Source organism: Haliotis rufescens, unplaced genomic scaffold, assembly GCF_023055435.1.
Source record: "Haliotis rufescens isolate VD_foot unplaced genomic scaffold, xgHalRufe1.0.p SCAF_22, whole genome shotgun sequence".
Lineage (NCBI taxonomy): Eukaryota > Metazoa > Mollusca > Gastropoda > Lepetellida > Haliotidae > Haliotis > Haliotis rufescens.
In genome coordinates, this window is record NW_025963913.1 from 5068357 (window position 1) to 5085228 (window position 16872).

General features: G+C 41.2%; 1 protein-coding gene across 1 annotated transcript; it reads left to right on the forward strand.

Moving 5' to 3' along the window:
• Positions 1-13958: 13958 nt before the first annotated feature.
• On the forward strand, positions 13959-16305 carry LOC124136401 (beta-1,3-galactosyltransferase 1-like). The gene has a single exon (XM_046502331.2). It carries the CDS (start codon positions 14777-14779, stop codon positions 15836-15838), a length of 1062 nt encoding a protein of 353 aa, XP_046358287.2. The 5' UTR covers positions 13959-14776; the 3' UTR covers positions 15839-16305.
• The last annotated feature ends 567 nt before the right edge of the window (positions 16306-16872 follow it).

Here is a 16872-nt window from a genome sequence, read left to right on the forward strand (position 1 = left end):
CCATTGCCTCTCCCTGGACCGATGTCCTGGAAGACCACAGGGCCGACCCTCTGTGCAAGACCAATTCAACCCCACACCATGATGCTCAGACCACCCCACGAATCTCTCTCAATAACACAAGCATCCGAATGACGCCACGGCGTCGCCAGACTCTCTCTCTCTCTCTCTGCCATCTGCTGTTGAGATACAGTACCGGCTCTCGTCTGAGAAGAGGACTCTTCTCCACTGCTGGTGGCGCCAATGCTGGTGCTGTGTTGCCCACTGAAGACGGTCCCAGCGATGACGTGGTGTCAGAATGGGTCCTCGGTGTGCCCTATGACAGTTGAGGTGCATTCTCGACAATCGTCGACGCACGGTGTACGCACTAATGTGTCGCTGGTGTGTCCCCATGGTCTGTCGAGATGTTTCCGCAGCAGTAACAAAGCGATCTTGAAGATGCTGTCGCACAATCTGACGATCCTGACGTCGGGTGGTGACCTTTGGTCTTCCACTACCTGGTCGGTCATCTGTAGTGTTGGTGGTCTAGTACCATTGCTGGAGCCTGTATATGGTCCTTACGTGGACTTACAATGTATTGGCTACTTGCCGGGCGGTTTGTCCAGCTTGCAATCGTCCAAGGGCTTGGTGTCGCTGATTGCTTGTCAATCTTGGCATGTGGTAGCAATTCAGTAACGAATGAATGTTATCCCATCTGGATGGATTTTTATAGGGCAAGAAATGGTCGGACGCATGTGCATTTCAATTTGCACGGAACTCACGTGCATCGGGTTACCATGGCCGTTGCCGTGATGCGTTTGGGCGATCGGTTTTATTGTCACCTGCTTTGTTTTGTTATCATCAAATTTAATTTTTCCGGACAAGGTGATGTTAAATTTGAGAAACTTTGACAAAAATTACCAAGATATATAAATGACAACTTTTCATGCAATGTTACTTGGGGTGACGTTTCTCTTGCAGTTCAGTATTTTACGCAGGTCATGAAATAAAAGTGAGTATGAACATATATGACAGAGGTTGGCAGATGTGGTCATCGTTTTCATGTATTTTCTGATGAGCGCAGTAATCATAAATGCTGATCATATATTACCTTGAAATCCAGATGACAAGATTTTTTTATTTATCCCATGTTTCATATGTTTCTAAATGTTCGGTCATAGGTAAATGGAAGATTACCATATTTGGTTATATAACTGCATCACAGTGCCAGCACAGGCTCCGTAGTGTGCAGTAACCACGTCAGTGACGTGATTATTGTAATAAGTAACACATTGTAGGAGTTGTACTTGGCAGCTGTGCGCTGACCGTTACCACAGATCATTAAAGTTTCCAGTATAAGCTGAGTATTTATTTGTTAACCCAGTGTGTCCGATAACTTAAACGCATTTTGATGCCTAAAGTTGTCTTGAATTGTCCAGAATGAAAACGTTTTAGATTATCAAAGCAATTTGATACAATATTCAGATAATCAAGTACGATATTAACAAATAAGAAAATATGATTGGTCACATGAAGAAGTAAATGGTATCACACAACGATCGACGTTTCTTTTTCTGACTTACGCTTGATTCTTTTTCCCCACAAGGTTCTGCAGGAGATTGATATAACGATTGTTAGAACAGAAGGTCTCGTATTGACTGCAAGGCCACTATCGGCACATGATCATGCCTTTGAAAAACAACGCCACTCATTCCAAAGGTTTGTTGTGCCAGGGATATTAACAGCAGAGAGCACTTCGGCAATGACCGTGTCTAGGTTTAGGTTCCATATGATTTCTTTGGTACAGTGTTTCCACTAAAATGCGACCACCTCTGTTGTCAAGTGGTGAAGCGGAGAGCGGTGGGTCCGGGGATCTGCATCACGCAAAAGACGTTAAAAGATAAAACTTGTTACCAATAACGTATGGGTCCAAGTCAGTTAATTAACGCGTAGATGTTTGCCTGGGTCTAGAATCCTACGGCCCGGAAAGCGGAAGGTCGGGGTTTCGATCCAAGGCCGCATCATACCAAAAGACCTTAAAAGATGATACTTGTTGTAACTCTGCCTGGAGTTCGGTATTTAGGGGATAAAACAAGGACTGGTCGGCTCGGCGTCAGTAAATTGTGTCTGTGTGGGGTATTCATGTTAAACTGCGGCATGGTATCTCAGTGGGCTAGTACAAGCAGTAACTCGGCATTTGGCCACGATTTCGAATCCTGCCAACCTACAATTACAAGGGGACACGGGTAGCCTAGTCATCTAAGGCGCCGCGATTCGCTGTGCAGAGCTGCGTCCCTTGGGCACGCCAAAAACATATCATTGTGGGTTCGAATCCCGGTTCGCCCCGATTATGTTTCTAGCTTTGTCAGCACCATACCCGTGCTCGTGGATTTCACCGAAGTGGTAAACGTCTGAGACCTGCATCACTTCGGGCTTTCCTCCCAGATTAAGCTGACACGCCGCGATATAACTGGAATACTGTTAAAAGCGGCGTTAAACCCAACTCACTCACTCACTACAATTACAACACACACACAAGTGCATCAAACGTTGCTATGTAAGTGCAATAATCTTGAACGCGACGTTAAACCTCATTTCACCTCACCTCCAACTACAAAGTCTTATCAATGACACCAGTTAGTTGAGGAGAGTTCCCCTTTAAGGAACATTTTACAGCTGAAACAAAGATCACGTTGAGATAAAATGTATGAAATATCTTTTTTATCCGATAATGCAAAATAAACAAATAGGATGACTGTTTTTATATCAGATACCAGGTTGACTCTATATACTAGTGTCACCGCGAGTCATGGGGAAAGGCAGTTCTCGTTGACACATGTACAGTCTCAATGTGCTTTCCTGATGAATAGATAATTATATCGTCAACTTGAACGTATGTGTGAAGTGGGCAAACAATAGAATTTTAAACATTAACCGTAAAAGGACTGTTTTTTTATGACAACCATCGTCTCAAGTTTCTTTGGTGTCTGTTTCGTTTCAATCGTATACTCATGTCATAATATTGATTTGTAATAGTGAATGTATAATACCTGCACATCATTCTACTGCTTCGCTGTCCGGATCTTATTACACTGCAACATAAATCAATCAACTCCAGTCAAATCAATGATAATTTACATAAATGACACGATCGTTCAGTTTTACCATGCTTCTTTCTCTGAATATTGTAGTTGAGAGTTGATATAGCGATTTATTCCACCAACTTCAGGACACTGTCGCTATGCTACGTTGGCAGGGCTCGGAACTACATACACTCTTCAAAAAAGGAAACGCACAGGTAGTATGCAGTCCATTGAACCTGACTACACAAAAAATCCGGTATATAAATTGCATATTGTTATTGGAAAATGTTGGTGGCCTGATATTCGACAAACGGTGCGTCAAAACGCAGCCATTGTTGATTTGCAGTGTCTTAAACGGCATTGTTTTCACACTTGTTCAAAAATGTCATGGAGAAAAACAGTAAAGCAAAATGCACGTGCTAGTTATGGCATTCGTACCTCGTGGTAGAGGCTATTAAAAGGCAAGCATAAGCCAATAATTTGTCATTCAATCGTCAACATTTTTCAAGTTCGAAAATGCCCAGACTCAACGTTGCCGATCGGAATATCGCCACAGGAAGTGTCCAAAGAGGGAATCGCAGTCTTCTGTTGCACCCCACTTCAACGTCCACCACAGCACCATTTGCCGCCTCAATTCCGCTGCAGACCGTCGGAGAACCGGTCGACCAAGAGTTACCACGCCTGCACAGGATCGCTACATTCGACTGTTCCACCTACGTCATCGCAATGTCACAGCTACGGAGACTGCAGGACGCATCCCTGGTTTGAGGAGGATATCGGACCAGACTGTCAGCAACCATCTTCGCGGGCTGGAATCCGACCCAGAAGACCAGTTATCGTCCCTGTTTTGCAACAGATCTATTGACAGCGACGCTTGCGTTGGTGCCATACCTTACAGCCTATGAACGAGTGTGGTTTAGCGATGAATCACGATTTCTTCTTCACCGGCGAGATGGAAGACAACGTGTTTATCGTCGTCGCCCCACATTGTGTACGTGAATTCGGCAATTCGGTGGCGTTAGTGTCATGGTGTGGGAGGTGTCATGGTGACCACGCTTCACCGCACACAGCTCGTGGCACGGTACAATACATTCATAATGCCAACATCAACGACTTGACCTGGCCGTCGAGATCTCCAGATCTCAACCCAATCGAACACCTCTGGGATGAAGTCGATCGACGTGTACGTCAACGTGAGAACACGCCGCAGAAACTCCCACAACTGGCCAACGCGTTAGAAGCAGAATGGCGCAGCATTCCGCAGGACAGAATTCGTACACTTATCCAGTTAGAGCCGATGAGATGCTGAGCCGTGATTGCTGCCCAGGGCGGTCACACGAGGTGCTGAGTTCAGCGCAACCTTGTGGCCTTATGTGACATGACAATGAACAGTTTTCAGTGCCTTTGTACAACGACAACATGTGACTATGGAGCTCCAAAATTTCGTATTTGTATTTATGATATTAAATTAAATATATCGACTTTATTAGGTACAATACATTTACTAAAAATCTACCTGTGCGTTTCTTTTTTTGAAGCGTGTATAGCTTTTACCTGGTGCATGTTTACATCACAACCTTGTTGCACCAGACTAAACCAGGTTGCACTCATAACGGAACCTGTTAACTTTAGATGTATATAATCAGGAAAACATAATCTCAGAATCCAGAATAAGATCAGTGTAGTTCACTGACAAGATCACTTTGAATGGAATCGCTTATATATCCCATACATGCTTTTGCTTTCTTGTCCTTATCATAGATTCATGACGTCAAGCCCAAAGGACAATATCACATTACATACAACACTGGGAATGTGATGAATGTGATGAAGTATGATACATGAAGTGTATTGAATTCAAGCACTTATGTGTAGAAGCTTCCTTAGTAAGACAGTCATAAAATGTTGATATGCATTGAGAGCATGTAGATATAAATAATAGGTTGCATTTTTCAATTTCAAGTTGCACTTTTGCATGTTTTATGTGGTTACATCGAGCCCTGGTTGGTGTAGGCTCAGACATTGTGGGAGAACTGTCACATCGGATATAAAGTTGTCATTGTTGGTCTCAAATCCTGAAACAGTATGTGTGCAACGTGGGTTAACTAGCAGTCATTCAAACATACCGACATACCGGCAGGTGCACTATACAATTATATTTCATAACAAAATTACCTCTAGGTTCTATTTGTAATAATTTGAGAAAGTGTAACACTTTGAGCATCAAGAACTGAAAGTGCGTTGGCAACACCAACGAAAGAAATGTGTCGGGAAGGCAACATGTCAACATGGACACAATAATTCTCAATATATTTTTTGGATATACTTGTCACCATGCCGTTTCCGTTGGTTTCTCATATAAGGACGCCTTGGGCCATACTGAACTAGTTTTTGCCAAATTTGCCCCAGTGTTTTCATGAGGTTATACATGTTGCGTGTGCACTAATGCATATATGAATCGGTCGAATAAAACTTTATCGTGAGCATGTTATTTTCATGTAGACTGACTCATATAATAGTGAGTGAGTGAGTTGGGTTTAACGCCGCTTTTAACAGTATTCCATTTATATCACGGTGTGGCAGCTTAATGTAGAAGGAAAGCCCGAAGTGATGCAGGTCTCAGACGTTTACCACTTCGGTCAAACCCACGAGCACGGGTATGGTGTTGACAAAGCTAGAAACATAATCGGGGCGAGCCGGGATTCGAACCCACAATCATAGCTTTCTGGCGTGTCCAACTCTGCACAGCGAATCGCGGCGCCTTAGACGACTGGGCAACTTGTGCCCCCTGACTCATATAATAGGAAGGAAAATTTTCCTTTACATATTGCCTTTATTAGATATTTTTTCATGAATTTTTCTTGAAATCGTAGACCGCCTCCGTGGTCTTGTGGTAGAGCGTCCGCCCGGAGAGCGGAAGGTCCAGGGTTCGATCCCGGGCCGCGTCATACAAAAAGACGTTAAAAGATTGTACTTGTTGTTACCCTGTCTGGCGCTCGGCATTAAGGGGCTAAAACAAGGACTGGTCGGCTCGGAGTCAGTATACTGTGTCTGAGTGGGGTATTCATGTTAAACTGCGGCATGGTATCTCAGTGAGCTAGCACTATAAATCGGCATCAGTCCGGACTAGTACAAGCAGCCATACACGTGCATGCACGTCGCTATATAAGTGCAATAATCTTGGACGCGACGTTAAACCCAATTTCACCTCACCTCACCTTGAAATCGTATCCTTTTTTCCATGCTTTTGAGATTTTTGTACCTTTCCTGCAGAATCAGACAACGGTTTCAAGGACGCAAGACCATGAACTGAATATGTCAATTTATGAACATCAATATTGTTCCAAATATATAACCTTAGCACGTAATCTGTTCACTGCGCATGTTCTTTGTATTTGTTGTACGAGGACAGTTAGTCATGGATTATATGTAACAATGAATGCTAAAATTATTTTCGTACCCAAGTTCGGATCTCTCTTATAGACTGATGCCTTAAAAAGTAAGAAACACAAAACGGCATGTCCAGTCGGTTTCCATTTTCTTCCTCGCTGACATCGCTTTATCCCATCTTCCCGAGGCAAGTGTGTTAACTGACAACGAAAGTCCAGTTTCAACCCTTGCCGAACTACAAGGGCAATTTCGTGGCTCGTACGTAGCACCAGCAGTGGCTGTTACGAGTTATGTCCCTTCTATATCCCTTCTATTAACAAATCAGATTCCACCTCTAACATCACTTGCATTTGCTTCAAACAAAATGGCGGCGCCCATTCAAGACGATCTGATCGATAATCAAGAATACATATTGTATCATATATAACATAGCTACGCGATAAATCGCGAAGAACAATGAAGAACGAAGCGTGGTTTATTTGACGATGAAACATTGTTCTAACATTTCTGGAGATTCGAATATGCGCTCGCGACTTGATGACGTCATATATTTTTGAGAGGGAAGTGTCTAGTATTAAAGTTGTTCCCTATAGATATTGCAGGGCTACGCAGGTAAGGGCAGTGGTCGAACGATCGCATCCAAAAGTGGGAGCGATATAACCATCTGTATCAGGAGAAAAGGTGCAGATAATCGATGTGTGGATTGTGAGAATATCTGGGAAATACCAAACTTAACCCACCTGTTCGTAAAATGGACTTGTCCGACATTTCCTAGGTCGGATTCTGTTCAGGGAGTCGTCATTATTAAAATGTGGGTAAATGTTTTTAAAGCTTGTACATTTTATCAACATCCAGAGGCTGTACATCATGTTGATATCTCATATAAGAAATAAACGACTCATGGTCGTTTTTTTCGTATAATACAACACTGCAGAGAGAATAAACCACTCGGGACTGTGTCCCTCATGGTTTATTCTCCCTGCAATGTTTTACTGTACAATGAACAACTCCCACTTTGGGTGTAAATATGCACTGAAAAAAAGCCAGCGATCTGATTGGCTATAAATAAAATATTTTTTTCCTCTAGATCGTCTGCAAAATGAATGGCGCGACTTTTCTCAGTGCGGGGTATGTCAGGGCCATGGTCGTCCATCGCGGGCGGGGCGGGGCACGGCAAAGGGCTTATTGAGACGAAAAATTGTACGTAAACTTATTATACCGTGACGATGGGCGGGCTGGCAGGTGCCATCGATTGAACGTGTTTTGGCGCGTGGTATTTGTGTACACGATCCAATAAACAAAAACAATTGGTAAGTTAGCGGTAATATTCTGAGCAGGGATTTGGGTTCAGAATCGAAAAATCACGATATTTTGAGCTTCTGAAGAGGCTAGCTCCAAAAGTACAGCTTCGAATTCTTCGTCTATGTCTCACTGTATAGCTAAATGTATTGCTAAACTGTATGCCCTGGGAAGCCATTTCCTTCTTTATTCATCTTACATGGGAAATGGGGGCTTCGGAAAAATAGCAACTTTATTAAAGAGAGAATCTAGATTTCATAACAAAACATAAGAAAGTTATCTATAGAATCACAAAGGATCATATAGTAGGACCATTATTATTCTCTAGCTAATTATTGTACAAATTTTCTTTATTTTTTTTACCAAATAGAATCATGAAAAAAACAGACTACCAAACTGCAATTATCTCAGAACGGATGATTGCTGACTCGATGTCAGCCTGAACCACTTCTTGGGAAAGTACTGTACCAGTTCTTGTTCTGATAATGTTTTTAACATCCTAAATAACCTTACATCAAGATCAGGATGTTTTATTGTTCTAAAGACCACCAGCCCATATACAAAACAAGAGTACATGATCATATCAGTGAGTACAACGCAGCTGTAGACACGTGCTGCATTCAATACATCTGTGCAGATAATGTTACAAAGTGGGTGTACACAATTATATTACGAAGTGACGTCACGATACTATAAATTTCTTGAGCAGACAAAGTGCATGATGAACAAATAGTGCTAACCTAGGACTTGTTTTGCATCATTAGAATTCAACAGAGATTTACATGCATAAATTTTTTATAACGCAGGTATTTCTGTGGGATATTTGCTTCCCTTAAATCAATATATACAGTACAAACAAGCAGTATATGAAATTCATCCTCTAAATAAGTTTGACAGAAAGGGCACAATCACACTGGCTTCGGTATAGAACGATGTCGTCCAATTTTAGCTATTATACTGAACCAAATTAAAAACTTCACAATTCTTAAATTTTAACATTTTGACCAGTTATCATTGTGGACTCTTATTGTGTATTTAAACAGTAATGGCCACGTATTGTCTTCAGATAACACCCGTTTTTTTGCAGGTGAATCGATCGAAATCATGTGCACAGCACTATAGTGGCAAAAGTGTTTTTTCACGTGCAACTGATCACATGGCCATAATACCGCACGTGTTTTCAGCCATACATGTTAGCAGTCATTAAAAAAGAAAGAAAAACACAAGAAAACAAAATGCCACGCCTTTCAAATGTGCAATGTGAACGTGCCATCGGCATGTTGCAGACGGGAACGTCCGTAGCTGAAGTTGCAAGGACGATGGGTTGTAGTCGACGGACTGTTTATGATTTACAGACGCGTCTATAGCAAACGGGTACCACCGCTTATCGCCCTCGGCCAGGTCGACCACGTGTGACGTCACATGCAGAGGATCGTCAGATTGTCTTACGTCACCTCCGTAACCGATTTTTGACGGCTACATCAACCAGAAATGAACTGTTTAGGGATATACGGAGTGCGCAAACAGTTCGAAACCGTCTGAGAACTGCTCACCTTCAAGCACGACGGCCATACTGCGGGCCGATTCTGACTCAATTACACAGACGTCAACGTCAATTGTGGGCACAGCGACACTTACGAGGAATTGGAATCAAGTCGTCTTCAGTGATGAATCCCGATTTAATCTTCGATTTGCTGATGATAGGGCGAGGGTGTGGAGCCGCCGTCATGAACGTTACACCCAGTGTTGTGTACAGGAAGTTGACAGATTTCGAGGCGGAAGTGTCATTGTGTCGGGTGCTTTCTGTGGCAATGCACGTTCCAGGCTTCTTGTCATCCGTGGCAACCTCAACGCTGCTGCTTACCGCGACCAGGTACTGGCACCAGAACTTCTGCCTTTTATGGCAGCACATGGACCAACACGACAATGCCAGACCCCACACGGCAATTTTGACAAGGAATTTCCTTCAGAATACGGGAGTCAACGTCATGGACTGGCCGTCAAGGTCTCCCAACCTCAATCCCATCGAACACGTCTGGGATGCTCTTAGCAGAAGTCTGCGCTCTCTCCAGAACCAACCACAGAATTTGCAAGATCTTGGCACCATTTTGCAGCAACAATGGCGTCGTCTTCCCAATCATGTGTTCACAAGCATCACAAGGTCCATGCGGAGGCGTTGTGTGGCAGTTGTCAACGCACATGGTGGCCATACACGCTACTGAACTTGTGTGCCATCAGATTCTCGTGCTTGGGACTTATGATTTAAACTGTTGATGTTATTACCGAATACCGTAGGTGCTTGGAACAAATTATGGTTACCACCGTTAATTAAAATCCTTCTTTGGACATTAATGTTTAAAAATCACCTTCTTTGATACATTTCTCCGTTGTATATCATATATGGGATTACTTTTAAAAATGTGAAGTTTTTAATTTGACTCAGTATATTTCAGACAATCTTCAATATGTTGGTTGGTTTGATTGTTGTTTAACACTGCACTCGGCAATATTGCAGCTATATGACGCCGGTCTGTAAATAATCGAGTCTGGACTAGACAATCCAGTGATTGCCATCATGAGCATCGATCCTCGCAGTTGGGATACGATGACATGCATCAACCAAGTCAGCGAGCCTGACCACCTGATCCCGCTAGTCGTCTCTTACGACAGGCATAGTTGCTTTTTAGGTCAATATGCAATGCGCAGAGATTTGCAAGTTATAACATTTAATTACAATTCAGGTTCAATTAACGATTTGGAAAATATGTACATGGCATATCTTGAACTGTTTTCAAGTTTCAATCTCAGGTCCTGCTCAAACATGATATCTTTTGACTTTCTATGAAATAATCTTAAAAAATCCTGTTATACCGACACCTGGATACAACAACAAATTACCGAAACCGTGATAAAATAGCATATAACGAAAATGTGATGCCCATGTTGTGTACCCATGTCCAGATTAAGTAGCATTTTGTATGCCTTTTAAGGCAGGCGGTCTTCATGTATTTCTAAAATTTTAAACCAGTATTTAAAACAACGAATATATGCATTAATATTCATCGGATATCTTCCAAATTCGCTACAAATTACACAGTGTTGAGCTGATATTCCTGTCTTTAAAAACTGTTTACATGCATATAAATGTATCTTTACTATTGATTCCCTATTTTAAACCTCAAAGCACTGAGCCGTATAAAAGGATCGAATGTATTTGGACATCATATAGCTTAATATAAACTACATGTGGAACAGGTTCTTATTTGGATCCTGTGGTAAGTAACATGATCATTGCTTTCTTGGCCCTTACAGCTAAATTTTGGACAGTCTTTCTTAAAATTCAAAATCTAAGTAAATAGAATACCCAGGTATTTATTATATCCATCTGCAAGACAAAATGGGGTGTTTTTTGTAAAACCAGTTTTCGGACATAGCGAGTTGATTACCTCTCCTAAACACAACCACATTTGTTTTATCTAGGTTAAATGTATTCTGTAAACTTTTAAAACCCAATAACAGTATCTGATACAACTATAACATCACCAGCAAACAATAGCATGAGTCCAAGAGACGTTCCATTGTTAAGAGAATACATTACATAAATTACATCAATAATTAATTTCATCAACGCTGATATTGGCATCTGGAATTCATCGATCAATAGTAGTATAATGCTCATGATAACATACATGTATATATGTATCTGTATCAGAACTGTTTAAGTTCAACAGTGTGGAATAAATATCAGCAGACATCTTTGAAATGTGTTAACCATTCAGTGAGACTAATTTTGCAATTGGTATATGACTTTGAGTTAATATTTCGAATCTCTTTCCAAAATTGTGTTGGTTACCCAGACATTTGCATTATCTATCAGCTTGCTTGCCGTGAAAGGCGATCATGCTTATAAGAGGCGACTAACGGGATCGGGTGGTCAGGCTCGATGACTTGGTTGATACATGTAATCGTATCCCAATTGCGTGGATCGATGCTCATAATTTATTTACAGACCACATATAGCTGGGATATTGCTGAGTTCGGCGCTAAACAAAAAACAAACAAACAATATATCCTTGTTATTGTGAAGGAATGCGATGCTGTTGAATGTTGAAGATCTTATGGTCATTCTATCTGATCATTCTCTGATGACGGTCTGGTTTAAGGAAGTTATTCAATGGTTCGTTTGTCATTTTGGAGAGGGTCGTGTTTAGGAGTAAAGTGGCCAGTCAGACAGTTAAACACGCACGCCTACCCTGACTCTTCCGTCATTGGGGTACAGTACTAATAACAAAACAGTAATAATGACGAGCTGTCTACGTGGACACTAATCACCTTAACACACGTGCCAACCGTGCATGACCCTTCATAAACATTTAATAAGCACATGCTCAAACAAGCATCCTCTTCGTCAGTATTCTGGAATCAATCGTCATTGAAATATTTAGAGGATGAGTCTTCTAGTGATAACTTCTTTGAGAGGCATTTAGCAAAGTTGGAATACTAAGTAAGGATAAGATATATGGATGAACGACTTCTTTATTACAATTGGGAGCGACGTTTCGGTGTAGGTTCTAGTGAGGCGTAGAAATGATAAGCACCAACGGTCACTGAATCCAAAGCAGTAAGACAACACCTGTTCAACTACTACTGGACCGGAGGGGGGAGATAGATGCTGGGTGGAGTTGACCTGCAAGTTACAGGCATCTCGGGGGCGATTCACAGTGGACTTCTACCAGAGATGTAGCAAACGAATCAGACGTTGAAGGAGTGAATGATATTTTACGCCGCTCCGAATATACCAGCAATATCACAGCGTATGGCGGCGTGGAGGAGAAGTATTTGCACTTGGACTGACATGAGCGTGACTTGGGTGCAGTGTTTGTTTAGTCATCACTTTGATTAACGACACGCCTGCTGGATATCGACCGGCGTCAAATCAGACATACAGGTGACGCTTCACTGACAATATTCAGGGTGTGAGGAAGTGTAAGTTAATTACCCACACTTCAATCTACCATGGAGTACTCAAACGATCGATGCGGTGGCCATGTATGTTTTGTTTTGTTTAACAGCGCACATGATAGTCTCTGGCATATTGGACAATTCAGCAGAGGAGGGACACGGTGGAAGGAACAGGCATGTTAAGTACAAACTTCTCAACTCGTTTCTAAGTATTTCATTTACAAACATTTCAGTCCTCCAAATTATGTATTTTAATATTAGAACGAGAAACAGTATGGTTTAACTAACAATTGTGTTGTTATGTATTGGTAGTCAACGACTTTTTTCTATTAGGTAATCGCAATATGTTAGTTGAATACCCAGTTAGGATTTAGCGGCAGAATAGATCCTCATTACCCCGTGCTGTCGTTAACACCGACTGTGTGACTTTGCCAGTTATGTGCCACCGTGTCCCAACGGCTTGCATCGTTTTGCCTGGCACATGCTGTTGCTGTAGCTTAAATATGCGGTATAGAACAACATGATATACTCTCATTTAAGTTTGGGCTTCACTTCACTTCACTTCACAATATACTGACTCCGAGCCGACCAGTCCTTCTTTTAACCCCTTCACACCAAGCTCCAGGCAGGGTAACAACAGGTACCATCTTTAAACATCTTTTGGTATGACGCGGCCGGGGAACGAACCCCGGACCTTCCGCTCCCTGTAGCCACGTTGTCAATATTTAAAACAGGGTGTTATTTAAGAAGCACCTAACTATTTCTGTCTTTGAATATTTAAAGAGAACTGAGTTTGGGTGAGGCTGGAAATGGACCCCAAAGTCTATCTAGAGATTGATATATCGTGAAAATATGAATGTACCCAAATTCAAAACTTCGAATTCCGTCATGCGATTTTGAAAGGTTACGGTATCTGGTTGCTGTCATTCGTTTTACAGATATACAGACGTGTTCCACAGCTAGAAACTCTTCACTCTGTAACGTCAGTGTCCTCGAAATAAATATATATTTTCATTTATTAACAGATGAACATGATCACAGTTGCATTTTCCATTTGATAAGTACATCCCTATGATAATTAGAACATCTCTATCAATAAGTACATCCCTATCATAATAGTGAGTGAGTGAGTATGGTTTAACGCCGCTTTTAGCAATATTCCAGCAATATCACGGCGGGGGACACCAGAAATGGGCTTCACACATTGTACCCATGTCGGGAATCGAACCCGGGTCTTCGGCGTGACGAGCCAACGCTTTAACCACTAGGCTACCCGACCGCCCTATCATAATAAGTAAATCCCTATCATAATAAGTACATCCCTATCAATAAGTACATCCCTATCAATAAGTACATCCCTATCATAATAAGTACACCCCTATCATAATAAGTACACCCCTATCATAATAAGTACATCCCTATCAATAAGTACATCCCTATCATAATATGTACATCCCTATCAATAAGTACATCCCTATCATAATAAGTACATCCCTATCACTAAGTACATCTCTATCAAAAAGTACATCCCTATCATAATAAGTACATCCCTATCATAATAAGCTCAAACCTAGAGCAAGGCTACCTGTAGATTTAACTTCGCTGAATTGAATTTGGGACCGACCTCACAGCATGAGGTTTCAAATTCTACAATCTAGCTCACTGTTGTCCGCCAAACTTGAAAAACACTCTCTTAGTTGATTTTTATGGGTTTCCTTCATTCTCATCGTGTATTCCCTCACACACTTTGACTAATGTAGTATCCGAAACCGATGATTATACATATATTATTTCAAAATGCCTACCAGTAATGATTTAGAAACAAGTTATTTTCCATTTATATTAGTTTCTGCTGTACTGCGGCCGTCAAATCAGCTGTTTCAGTCAGAAGTGGATATTATGATTTGAAACCTTTAATTGGCAAATCACAATCGAGTATTTTCCAAATGCATGGACATTCATTCTTTGTATTTCTAGTTTACAGGTACACATAGTTACTAGACCACAAGGCACATATCTCAGAACATGCGTCGTTGGACCTCAGCCGCACGAATTCAATATCTAAAATGGCAGTCGCCTTCAAGTACTGGAAATTCAAGAAACGTGTTTTTTGCCTTGGCACGCTGATACTAATGGGTATCTATTACGGAGCGTTGGAGTTTCGTCATTTGCAATACCGTACACAGGAGAGGTATCTTGCAGGCAGGCTTCATTTAAGACCTCAGCTGGAAAAGAAAAGATTCGTCAACCTTTATTTCCAGAAACTGCTGAATCTGATCATGACTTGGTTCATTATCAAGAACGATAATCAATTGGACAAACTGTTGAACAAACATAGCTTCGTGTTTGGTTTGAATTCGAGACAGTGTCTCAATGTTTCTATCGGTGTTTTGATTGTTGTACATTCTGATCCCAGCAATGTTGAGAAACGAAGTGTTATACGAAACACATGGGGATCAGTGACCACGTTTAGAAATATGCCAGTTGTGTGTGTGTTCATGATGGGAGAACGAAACAACATTCAACAAGAAATTGTCCAAGAGTCCATATTGTTTGGAGACATTGTTCAAGGGAATTTTAAAGACAGTTACAAGAACTTAACGTATAAACATATAATGGCTCTTCATTGGGTAACTACTCAATGTCATGACGTGAGAACTATTGTCAAAATTGACGATGACGTGTTTGTCAATATTTTCAAATTGGTAAACTTTTCGCTAACTACTGGACACTTGCACAACAGTTTGTACTGCACAGTTTTACAGACTGGTCGGCCATTTCGAAAAGAAGGAAAATGGATTACCAGTAGGGAGGAATATCCTTTCGAATTTTTCCCCACTTACTGTGAAGGTATGGCCTATATTTTATCAGTGGATGAAGCGAAAAGGTTGACAAAAGCGTCTGAAAATACGCGATTTTATTGGATAGATGATGTTTACGTCACAGGTATTCTTGCACACAAGGCTGGAATTGGTCACACACAATTCGAAGATTTACATACATCGTTTCGAGCTCCATCATTAGAAAGCTGCAGTGAAGGTTTGAATATGAACGCAATGTTCTATCATGAATTAAAGAATTGGACGTTGTTATGGCGGATGTGTTTTGACAAAAACGTTAACCTGTAACGAGTATATATAGTCATGTGGTATAAGTTCCAACACCAATGCACCTTTTGCATCATGGCTTTTCCTTGAAATGCTTAATATTCTCCGAAAAATCCCAGTGAGAATACTCATGACAGTATTATTCATGTTTCATTATATTACATCATACAGTATTTTTTTTTCATTTACAAACGTTTGAAGGAAAAGTAAATACACGCATATATTTAGATAATTGCATGTCGCTGTTTATTTGTATATAATGGGACAGAAATCATAATGATATTAATACACTTTTTACACATTTATTTGTCTGATGATCCTCTTGTGAAGCATGTCAAGACTCATGATGAAAACAAGGCATTCCACAGTTTGCTTAAACGAGTCAAGGATATGGGGCATAATCTCAATGTCATTGTTTATTTTGTTGATGGTTCTGTACTGCTGACGGTAAGGAAATAAAATGTCAACCAAGCGAGATGCGATATCAAATCGGCCCAGACTCAGTTTTTTAAGGAGTGACTATCTGAACGACCACTGCATCGAGTTTATGTGCAGTGTGGTGAGAAGATCAGCAACCCATCAGAGTCCTTCGCTTGGATGGCCTTAAAAGTGAACCAGACGGCTTTCTGTTTGCTGTTCAGGACCAGTCACTTCCCGTCAATGTGTTGTTTTGCATCAAAATGCAAACATGAAATGTGGAAAATGCAAAGAATTTAATGAAACTGTCCAACAGAGTGTCTGTGAATGCTCAGCTTTGGCACAGATACACTATCTTAACCGACGGAGTGGCTCGATCCGTTCATTACCGTCTTCGTCATGCTTGTGGTTTGACTGAGAGGTCCAACCAATGGTACGTCCCAGAATATTAGAGGGTGTCATGGAAAATGATAAACAATGCCCCAGATCTATCCAGGCCAACAAACCTGATCTTGTCCCTTTTGATAAATCCAAGGAAGTCATTTATATCATTGTACTTTCTGTCCCTTTTGACACTAATGTGATTGGCAAGATTCAGGGAAAACATGGCACATATGCGGACCTCGCTTTCGAAATTT